This window comes from Haliotis asinina, chromosome 2 (assembly GCF_037392515.1).
Source record: "Haliotis asinina isolate JCU_RB_2024 chromosome 2, JCU_Hal_asi_v2, whole genome shotgun sequence".
Lineage (NCBI taxonomy): Eukaryota > Metazoa > Mollusca > Gastropoda > Lepetellida > Haliotidae > Haliotis > Haliotis asinina.
This window is the reverse complement of record NC_090281.1, coordinates 42,974,486-42,986,856: the sequence shown is the minus strand read 5'-3', so window position 1 is coordinate 42,986,856 and position 12,371 is coordinate 42,974,486. Positions and strand designations below refer to the sequence as shown.

Sequence of the window (12,371 nt, the reverse complement as noted above, 5' to 3'; positions counted from 1 at the left end):
CTTGAAGTCTTTGTGGAAACGTTCTTGTGATTTCCTTCGGAATTTATTTCGTTTGAAGTACATTAATTTAACCAGAGAGGATATAACAGATGGTCTCTGATTTCACCACGAAACACCCGTGCACATGGAAACGTTTCCTTGGCATTTCAGAAGGAATGTGATCTGCACGTGAAAAAAATTCCTTTGGGCATGCGCAGAATTTGCTGAAAATGCTGAACTCCATGGTTCGTTGAGCGCGCAGTGTTCTCTCACTCTGCACACGATTACACGACAGATGTGTGAGCAAGTTCTCAGAGGTCAGCTGTGCAGCAATGTTTCGTAACATTATGCAACATCCCTAGGAACTAGTGACAAGGCCTGAGGCAGAAATGCCTGTCCACACTTACTGTGCACAGTACACGTCTACAATCTGGTCAAGCGAGACTGATAGTGGTATAAAAACTGGCATTGCTGGATATCCCGACTCACAACCCACACAGAATCGCGGCAGTCGTCGCATGGTGAGGTTTGCTTTTCTTTTCTCTGTCTGTAACCGATGTACTCATGTATGTACTTGTAGCGGTGTTGGTGGTGAAACACGAAACAAACCTGGGCAAGTGTAATATACAGTTTAGACTCACAAATGTAAATGTAGCCACTTGCCTCGGTCAACTGTTCTAAACTACAATTTGTAGATATTTCATACTGTTTAAAAGTACTATTTACACATGAACTGATGTATTGTAAAACAAATTCGTAACGTTGAAAAGATGTCATGAGTTCTATAAATGATATAAGTATTTTCAAAACTTTTCATCAAAACACAGATGTTCACATGGCTTGATGTTAGCACGTGCTTTGTATCAATTTGTTGCATGATCCTCATGCACTTCATGTGCATATTTGCAGTTAGTTCTCCCAAGTTAGTGGAGAAAGTCATCTTAGATATAACCACACATATATACACTGTGCATATTTGCAGTTAGTTCTCCCAAGTTAGTGGAGAAAGTCATCTTAGATATAACCACACATATATACACTGTGCATATTTGCAGTTAGTTCTCCCAAGTTAGTCGAGAAAGTCATCTTAGATATAACCACACATATATACACTGTGCATATTTGCAGTTAGTTCTCCCAAGTAAGTGGAGAAAGTCATCTTAGATATAACCACATATATATACACTGTGCATATTTGCAGTTAGTTCTCCCAAGTTAGTGAAGAAAGTCATCTTAGATATAACCACACATATATACACTGTGCATATTTGCAGTTAGTTCTCCCAAGTTAGTGGAGAAAGTCATCTTAGATATAACCACATATATATACACTGTTCATATATAGCGTTTGGTTTAGTACGGAAGCGCGTTAGGACCACGATGAACAATTTTCTTGGTGTCACTATCTCCTACGTAGGACTTGTTACCTCGATCATCTCCCAAAGATACTAAGTCCTACGTAGGAGATAAGACGATTTGTTTTTCACCGTGGAACTACTACGCTCCGTAGTTTAGCGAGTGTAAACTGTAGTATACCAGAGACCATATAATAGTATTATATGGTCTCTGAGTATACGAAAAAAACACTGAACGAGTGCAATAATTAACTCTGGTATGAAAGAGGTAAATGATAAACATTTTTGGCTAGATTATTTCTTTTGAATTATCTCGGTATGTGACCACATTAGTAATTTCAATAAATTACTTTATCATTTTAGTGTAACATTAGCAATATTATATCAATATTAGAGTAGAAATTTAACGAACTTTTCTAGTTTCATGAGTACGTGTTTATCAAAGAGCACTTGGATGACATTGGGCAGAATGCCGTAGAAATGTACCACTTTTATTATAAATGGGTAAGAATATTACTGGTTTGAACTGAACTGCGGAACCGTTTCTGGCCTCCATTGTTTGGATAAAGGTAGTACAAATACAAAACAGGCGAATTGTATAGAACAGACTAAGATATTGCATGTTATTATAGCTGATTCCTCATAGCATTTCATACAGGCAGGTTTAACCGATAACACGCAGATTAATTACTTTTTTGGGGATTAAAATGGGGGATTTGTCAAAAGTTAGTGTTTATGTATGTACATTTACTAATCTATACTGAATACACTCTGTCGTGTCTGTGTCTATGTAAAAACAACACCCTTCTCTCAAAGGATTAACCGCCAATACATCGATTGATTGCTCATTATTGGCTAACTAGATTACTTTTTAAAAACATTATGCAATTAGTTGCGAGTTGTGCTATCTTGGGTAACCAATGAAACTGTACAGTAATGTGAAAAACCTGAAACGATACCTCACGTTTTCGTATATTAGACTGTTAAAAGACACATCACTTGGGAAATCTGCAGATGAATTATATATCACTTGTTTTTGTGGATATTGATGGATACATTCTTTGAAGAAGGTAATAGCCTGACATTGCTCCTATAACTTTAATTTTAGTTAAAATTTGCAGTTTTGTTTTTAATAAGCTGTCGTAGCTTTCAACAGAATCATTGTTTTTGTCGTTAAGTGTAACGATGCAGAAGACATACACTAGGGCGTGGGTGCGAATTATGATTCATATAGGAAAACTATGTAATGTCTACATATTACATTCCTGTTATACATTCACAGATCGCTTCTTTTTATTAAGTTGCAAGCAAAGGCATGCAAGTATGATTATAAAGTAATTAGGATTACGAGACCAAGTATAAAGACTTATATTGACAAGTGTCTACATACTGATGAGTGAACGTTACAAACCAAGCAAATTTAGCAAGTGAAGAAATTTATCGCGCAGTATTTTCACTTTGACCCCGACCTCGCTTAGGTTATGTTACAGGTTGTCATGCAAACTCCTATTGGTAATGATTCAAATACATATTTATGTAGTTTTGATTTTCTAACTTGATGAGAACAAACCATACATAATCTCATTAATTCAAATGGATTTGACTTCACAATTTTCAGAAAATGGCGGCGCCCTGTCTTGGGATGAATGCTATTTAAGTTTGTTTTCACCGACTTACAAAGGGACAATTACTTTCTACTGGTAGTAAAATATGTATTTTATTGATGGACAATAGGATTGCGCATGACATTGCTTTTAACATAACAATTTCACTCTTGGAAGTAAGGTGGAGGTCAATATAACATTGCTTGCAATATAAATGTCACTTCGACCCCCCACCTTGCTTCCTTGGAAGACGTCCGTACGTTAAAAGTTGTGTCATGCAAAATCCTTTTGGCCATGATTCAAATGCATATTTAACTACCAGTAAAAAGTAGTTTTGATTTTCTAACTTGATGAGAACAAATCATAATTTCAATAATTCTAACGGACTTTAGCACGTGACTTCACGATTTTCAAAAATGGCGGCGCCCTGTCTGAGGATGAATGCTATTTAAAGGTCACATGCAACCAAAAAATCAAACATAATTAACACACATTTATCACTTATTCACAACATATAATATACATTGCTGCTTTTAAAAAAACAAATAAACACAATTATAAGCGTACAATCGCGATTCAAAAGTGCAATATTTTGTACTTCGGCTTACTTCCCCCGAAACGAATCTCTCGGGAGACCGAACCCAGTCATAACGGGTGGATATGCACTCAAGTGTAACGACGGCTTCCGATTGGCTGTTCCATTTGCTGGCATGCTGAGGGTTCATTGTGTGCACAGAAAGATGTGTTTGATGGGCATTTTAGAAGTATAGCCAGTCACAAGAAAGTAAGATTCTTTATGGATAACAACTTCTTTTTGTGTACTTGATGCGTCGTTTCAGTATGGATTCATATACTGTTGTCAAACAAAATCATATACACGAAAAGAAGTCGATATCAATGAAGAATGTATATAGAGATGTTGGGTTTAGAAAATACATGTTATCTGAATTTGAGCTCGATCCAATAAAAAATAATGTCAGTAGAGATGGGAAAATACTGCGTGGCTGGAATCTGTCATTCGTCCAAGTACAAAACAGGACCTGAATCTGACAAGAGTTTGCACAAGTTTCCGTCAGATCCAGTCATCCGAATAAAATGAATGTAGTTTGTTTGCAACCCACAGACATAAAAACGTCATGTGTATCACACGTGCCTAATTACATAATGCAGCAGACACGGGACTCGGGTGCACGAGTCATAAATCAACTTATTTTCTTTATGTCGTATAGTCTGATAGGTGTTAAATTCAAATTGCACGTGGTCAATGATTGAAGCTGTGTATTGCATGTTGTCTTTAGCAGACAGGCAGACAGACATATAGGTGTGAATAAACCAGACACTGAGCTTTCTCTGTGACAGAGACTGCCTACCACAATCAACAAGCTGTTTTACGTAACGAGTAGATTATGTACTTGTTTGTGTACACAACCAAGACTAGACTACTGCTCACGACCTCAGACGCTGGGCATTCATACTGTTTCAAGCTCCGCGAACCTATTCACTGCGCATGCGTTTTGGACGCAGCGCAGCACAGCTGTTGAAACCAGTTTTCTCTCCAGCGCTGGGGGGAATTTAGTGAAACGTTTGAACTTCGATTTCGCGGGCTTTTTTTTTTCAACTTTATAGGTTGAATTGGCATTTTTTATGATTTGTTTCGGTAAGTGCACACCGAAAGGTACCAGAATCTGCAAAGTTGTGTTTTGCGTTGCATGTGACCTTTAAGTTTGTTTTCACCGGCTTACAAAATCAAAATTACTTTCTACTGGTAGTAAACTATGTATTTTATTGATGGACATTAGGATTTTACATGACATTGCTTATAACATAACAATTTCAGTCTTGGAATCGGTCAATATAAGGGGTCAATATAATATTACTTACGATAATATTGTCACTTCGACCACAACCTCGTTTCCGAGGAAGAAAGCGATATATCCATGCAAAATCCTTTTGGTCAGCAATGTGTAGTAAGCAGTCTTGATTTCATAAACTCGATGAAACTTGAACTCCATTTTCTATCCTGGAAGCGTGGTTGGGGGCGAACCATCCGATTTAGTATATACCATAGGCTTCCACAAAGCTCACTTCGCACACACTAACAGCCAATTTAAGCACAAACTACGGAGTCTGGTGGAAATCTGTGCATAGCGACACCATCACCCGACCCCAAGGAACAATTGACGGCAACACAACAATTCGGCATGTCTTTGGTGACGTCGATAAATCAGCAAAATGACGAGCTTCCTACACATTTTCTATACATTTAACGAGAAAACGTTCCTTCTATGACGTCACTGTAGGGCTCTGGTGACAGGGTTACGTAACCTGTCTGCGGTTTCGTTTGCGGGCGAGAGAGAAGCAGACGGCTTTTTAGCAACTTTTAAGCGCTTGGTATTAATTAACCACAAGTTTGTTTTGTTTGTTTTTTTAAAAAAAAATGGTGTTTCGTTTATGACTAACCAAAAGGCTTTCATATGCAGTGATCAAGAGTACCAAAATTTTGAGTTTAGTGGTCCTTTAATATAATATTCCTTTTGGTGCTACCTCTGACATTGTTCACAAATACTCTTGCAGCCTGAGGCACATGCCACGCTGTTGCAGTTTGTGACTTGCGTAATCCCACCCAAAGTTATTGACTTGTGTAGGTCATTTACGTGGACAGCTTTATTGTCGGTAACATTGTCTTGATAACTAGTCATATATGCAAGCTGTAAAATACAATATTGATGCAAACGTCAAACTGATAGAATTACTACCTTATGTTTGGATTAAAGTGATTTTAGATCTACGACACTTTAATCCATCTTAACAATTGTTGCTTTAAAATCCAATTTCCCACCAGATTTGGGTGTATTTACTAACAATACTAAAGTTTAGATTGTCTTGATTTCTAAACAGTATGGTAGATTGTTTGTAAAGTTTATGAAGTATTGTTCCCCTTTTACCTTTTCATTTACTTGCAAAAGTTAAGCTAGGACACATTGACTATATAATGTGAAAGCTCTGGGCGTTATTTGGTGAAATTCCGTGGCAACGATGACGTAAGGAGCTTCCCAAACAGCTGCAAGAATGAGGCTGAACGGATCTGTTTCAGAGTGAACATGTGTCGAACATGACAATGAACACCTGCATGTATGTTGTTTCTTTCAAAACCAAGGTGTAAAATGAAACAGTAAAGTAACATGCATATTCTAATAGCATCATCCAGCTTAATTATACATAAATATATTACATACAAGTATTAGTATGTGAAGTATATTCACTGTAATTCACCCTGCTGAGTAACTTCTTCAGCGATAGTCCCCCACAGCCGAGGTGTTTCCTCTACATCCAATATGGCTGAAGATTTGTAGTTACATAGAAAAGTTTTAAGTTAAGTAAAAATTGGAAGCGAGACGCCTAATTCCCCACTACTACCACTGGCTGTTTGTGGTCATTACCATTTTTTTAATGTTAAGTGTGTTTACACAGTAAGTTGTTTGGAAAAGGTTCCTTCACCACTTATTTCTGGTAACACATTGGCTGACCTTGCTGCTAAAGCAGCACTCAACAAATCTGTGACACCACTTCTTATTTCTTATAGTGATTACAAAGCCACCATTAGATCTTATATCTGCGATCTGATGCAAAAGAAGTGGGACACCCAAGTGGGTATCAATAAATTACATGAGACAAAACCTTACATTGGTTATACCCACTTGGGTTGTCAGTCCAGATTTGAAGAGGTTATTTTGCGACGATGTCGTGTTGGCCACACTAGATACACTCATGCGTACCTGTTAAAAGGTGAAGATCCTCCATTTTGTATCCCTTGTGATGAGAGTCACGGTCAAGCATATTCTGCTTGACTGTGTTGAATTCTCCATCACAAGGGATAAGTATTTTACAGTTAAAACAATTAAGGATCTTTTTACCAGCGTTAATTCTCATTTAATTATGGGTTTTTTTAAAAGAAATTGATTTTTTGGTTGAATTTTGAATAATATGTTTCTGTAAATAGATGTATTTTAATGACTGGTAGTTTGAATTAGTAACTTGAATTGTTGGTGGCTGTACCCTCAAAGGGGGTTGAAGTATTGTAAAATTATTGTCCTCCTGAGAGGGTGCGTAAGTCCACAAACATACAAAGTAAATTCTAAATTTCCACGTTTTTAATGGTAGTATAAGTGTATTTTTATTGTATGGCTAGATTTCCGAAATTGCTGACGGCTGAGGGGATGATGTAAATCCAGCTAGGGTCCATGCAGGTAGCAATAGTACTGTAAGTCCCCATGGTCCCTAGTATGGTGATCTACCTTCAGCTGTTGGCAATCTATAGCCCGGTTTTATATTGTATTGTCCTCTATAGAAATATTGTTTTAGGCATAGCTACTAGTTTTACATTCATTTCTGTGATGTTCTAGTTGTTTTACTGTCCTTCGTCGACTGATTGATATAATACTCATATATTCCATTTTAATGTTCCGTTCCCGTCACGATATGGCTGAAATATTGCCGATGTGACATTAAATTTTAACTCACTCACACTCACTCACTTATTTCGAATTGACAGGAATAAAGGAGAATCACCCAAAACAAATAACTTTGGGGCTCTAAACATTCGGGCATGTTACACTATTTGACACGAATATTTGGAGTGCAGTCGGAATGGGATAAGAAGTTTTAGAAAGCATTTCGAATTTCCAGGAATCACTAGTAATTTTCATTCTAAAGCATTTTGGCTTGCTCCACCTCAAGTGTGAAGTGTCGACCAATATGAAGGATGGTCAGCCATGTATCGTTTCTATTGTTTGATCGGCTTTCTGAAGTTGGCGACTCAAAGGAATGAAACGTGCCATTTTTTTAGACGTTTCTGCTACAAGTAGATTATAGTAATTCTAGTACATGTATAAACAGAGGGCTACTCAGTATCACACAGTAAGCCGAATACTCGCTAATTGGGCGAGCCTATTGCCGCATATGGCACTTAATTGGATGTGTATTTCCACAGTAGTCAAGTTTGGATGGGACGTAGTCAAAATGGGATAGAACCCTATGAATAATATCAACAATTTTGCACATACAACGCTGCTGTCGGCATGTGTCCATATTGACAAGGGCCGAACATGCATATCAGCTGTAACAACCTTGGGCCCACGTGCACAAACCCATGTTAGCGCTACAATGATTCTAGCTCCCATTCCCTAACATAGGCTAAAGAAAGCTGTAATGCTAAGATCGCTTTGCGCAAATATACCCAAGTCCCGAATATCCGTACCCTGCTACTGGCACGGAATGAATACACGCGACGCTCAAAATTTCGACAATAGAAATACGTTTTTGTCGTATATTTTTAACTTCATTACGAAATAGGAACTTTCAACCAATATTAAAATAACTGTCTTTCTGTGCCTTTTAATTTGGTCTTCTAATCGTCAAAGTATGACACGTCAGCATGCTTACAAACATGTTTCGAAACTTTCATCACAGTCGATGTAAACGTAACACCTACCTACAGCACTGAAAACAGGAAAATGCATTTACGCGTGCGCCGAAATCCCGTATATGAAACTGACAAAGCTATGAGTGAACTCGTAAGAAAAAGTACTCTTTCAACAAGAGTACAGGAAGGAAAAGTATGCTGAAATCATCCCTAAATCAGTTATTTGTATATCAGTTAGGATAAAAGATATAACGGATGAATGGTATATGGCGTTTTGCATAAAATATATTATGTGCGCGAAACTGGAGAGTACCCCTCATTTGCATCAGTTCACTCACAGTTTGCCTCTTACGTTCTTTGTTCTGTCATGTTGATGACATGGTGAGGCTTTTACAACATTAAAATGCTATATGTCAAGTTCATTGCATATAATTACAACAGAATGCCACCAATGTGAATGTTATGTTACGTTACTATGCAAAATATGGAAGCTAGAATTAAATGTGTGTGTGTGTGTCTATATATATATATATATATATATATATATATATATATATATATATATATAATTAATCATATATATATATATATAATTAATCATATATATATATATATAATTAATCATATATATATATATATAATTAATCATATATATATATATATATATATATATATATATATATATATATATATATATATATATATATATATATATATATATATAATCATATATATATATATCATATATATAATCATATATACATATATAATCGCCCGTTACACAATTCCCCGATCGGTATGACAATATACTCTAGAGCTGACTATGTATCAACCTGTGGTTAAGAAGTCATGGCTACCTTGGTATTCTGAACTGAATCATTCTCGCTCCCACTTGAATGTCGTTAGAACGTGCATTGTGAATGTCACGACCTGGCTTTGCCTTGGCGTCTTTCCTCATGGCCAAACAAACCTAAACCTGCATGGCACTGGCAGGTATCAGCGGTAGGGACTTTGCCTTCCTCTGTTGAGTGTTTATCTGTCTGAATGCAGACCCTTTGAAGGAATCAAGGGCTTCTGAGCAATGGGTTTACTTGATAATATATGCTAAATACTAATATTCTTTGACTATTCTTGAACTGTTACCTTTGCAGAGACCCAATGTGCCTGTTCAAGCATCTCGACATTGATGGCGGCACCGACCTGCTCCCCGACCTTGACTGCGGCGTCGACGACGACCTGCACTTAGACCTTGACTGCGGCGTCGACGACGACGACGACGACCTGCACTTAGACCTTGACTGCGGCGTCGACGACGACCTGCACTTAGACCTTGACTGCGGCGTCGACAACGACCTGCACTTAGACCTTGACTGCGGCGTCGACGACGACGACGACGACCTGCACTTAGACCTTGACTGCGGCGTCGACGACGACGACGACGACCTGCACTTAGACCTTGACTGCGGCGTCGACGACGACCTGCACTTAGACCTTGACTGCGGCGTCGACGACGACCTGCACTTAGACCTTGACTGCGGCGTCGACGACGACCTGCACTTAGACCTAAATGGCAGCGCCCACCTGCACCCCGACCTTGATGGCGGTGCGACGACCTGCACTTGGACCTTGACGGCGGCGCCGACCTTCACCTCAACCTACATGGCGGCGCCGACCTTCACCTCAACCTACATGGCGGCGCCGACCTTCACCTCAACCTACATGGCGGCGCCGACCTTCACCACGACCTCCATAATCTCAAACAACTTATGTCTCGAACAGTTAATGAGCAGACGTCCCTGCTCAAATATGACGTGACCCATTATCCAAGCATCTACATACAGGTCAGTTGGAGAGGGTCTGAAGTATGTGGCAGTTGGCCATCACAATGCAGGGATCAGTACGTCCTGAAAGGATGGCTGTTATATACGAATTAGCCAGAGATTAACATACAGCCGAAATATGTATCTTTCTAATGTGTTTTTCATGATTCTGCCTTCATCTGATGTATATGTATACTACTTAAGTAAGAAATGTTTCCAGATCATTCACACTATCCAAAGACTGAGACCGGCGGTTATTGTGATTACACAAAGGATACCATGTGTCATTCATCATGCTGCAGCGTGTCTCTAACTTAGGTACCTGAACTAGCTTGGGTGACAGTGAAGAAGTGGAGTAAAATGTGTAGCATGAGACACGTATAATAGAAGTTTAGTAGTGACGATGTAAAAACAATGTACGCTTAACTCAGTAAAACTGTAAAAGCAACTTTCAGTTTTGCTTTAAACAAATTGTATTCCAAATAATTATTGACTAGGATTGCCAAACAAACCTAAAGCTTTTCTTAGTATTATGGTAGCTTCTCCCAAATGACAAGACAGGAGCAAACAACCTCATAAGTCGGTGGCATTATATTATCAAAAGGTTACAATTACAAATAAGTACCCACATTCTGTTTGTAACCCTGAGTTCAGTGACATTCGACGTATCTAGTTGTGCCCCACAAACCGTTTTCTCGAAATAGCCAGTCGGTATGACCCCCCGCAGTTCTCGTGTCACCACTTTCATCAAATGTCCAGGTGACTCTTTACCAAATCTCTGGATGTCGCTTCCCATTTATTAAGCCTTTGATTTCTTGACCAAGTAGATTAGGCGGCAACAACAAAAGGATACTGTGGCAACAACTTAGACAGGAGCGTATGGCAGGAGGTAAATAAGGATTAAGTGTACATATGAGGTAGTATTATTACTTCATATTAGTTTAAGCCGGCGGCTGGTACCGTAATGGTGTAACAAAGTAAGGAAACGACAAAGAGGTGTGATGGAGTATTTCTTTATTTTCACATCAACAGCGGCTTGAAAGTCTGGGCAGCAAGGGATACTCTTGGGCTGTCTGCTGAGATCAACTTGTGTTGCTGTCTGTCGCTGTCCTGTCGTCTCCCTTTCCTGCCTGTCCACCTCTCTTCATATAGCCCCATGGTCAGTCTTAACGAGTCGGCCACCTGCATCCAAATGTCGTGCTAATAGCTGGACACATTTCAGAAATGTCGGCGTTTGTTCCCCACGAGTCAGTTTTATTACTGGTTACAGGTAGTGTCCATACATAAAAGTGCCATTGCCATCTTGGTGGATTACTTCAGTGGTTCTTTGCTGCATGTTGACACATTCGTGGGGCCGACGATGGACACCATAGGCCACATGCAGTGTCCAAACGTCATGGCTGTTTTACTTCACAGCAGGTCTTTGCTGCATAATGATCTGTTGACACTCTTGGGGCTTAACGTGGATTGACCTGGAACTGACCAGGGGAGGTGACTAGCCACTATCTTGCACTGACCGCAGCCACAATCACTGTTGTTGGAGCTGCAGGTTCCTAAACAGCAGTTGGCTCAGACCTTTGGGACAGCCGAAGAAGGGTCATGTCAAAGATGTCTGATTTTTCCAACCCTGGTTTAAAGGCCGGCTCTGTCTTAATAATGTGGTACTCGTCTGCTTATAGATCCTGAAGCCGTATCTTTGCTGCTCTTTCTAAGTAGAAATGCATCAGCCAACTTTGTTTCTGGGCATCAAGAGTGAACAGGGTGACCATTCTGAAAATCTTGCCACCATGATTCAGCATCCTCTGATCCGGTTAATGGCTCGAGTTTGATATGAGGCGTTACCATGGTATCTTGATGTTCATATGAATTAAGGCCGGATGCACGTGGTAGGTGAGGCAAGTATAGGGGTGACACGTGGTAGGTGAGGCAAGTATAGGGGTGACACGTGGTAGGTGAGGCAAGTATAGGGGTGACTCGGGTGCTGCTTGACCCGGATGCGGCTGCAGGAGTCCGTGATGGTGAGTCTCTGCAAACCGGTTACGTTTAACTTGGACTCTTGACCCCTTAGCTTCTGTTTGTAGTTTGAAGGCGCGGTGCCGATCATCTAGGACATGGCCTGTATGGTAACTCCTTGGTTCGTGGATGGCTTATAGCGGGGAATGCTGTTTGTTTTCTATAAAGGAAATGCATG

General features: G+C 39.5%; 1 protein-coding gene across 1 annotated transcript; it reads left to right on the top strand.

Moving 5' to 3' along the window:
* Nucleotides 1–272: 272 nt before the first annotated feature.
* Nucleotides 273–10,201, top strand: LOC137273728 (uncharacterized). Its single transcript, XM_067806537.1, has 2 exons — nucleotides 273–500; nucleotides 9,512–10,201. The coding sequence occupies exon 2, from the start codon at nucleotides 9,519–9,521 to the stop codon at nucleotides 10,173–10,175; it is 657 nt and encodes a 218-aa protein (XP_067662638.1). The 5' UTR covers nucleotides 273–500; nucleotides 9,512–9,518; the 3' UTR covers nucleotides 10,176–10,201.
* Nucleotides 10,202–12,371: the final 2,170 nt, after the last annotated feature.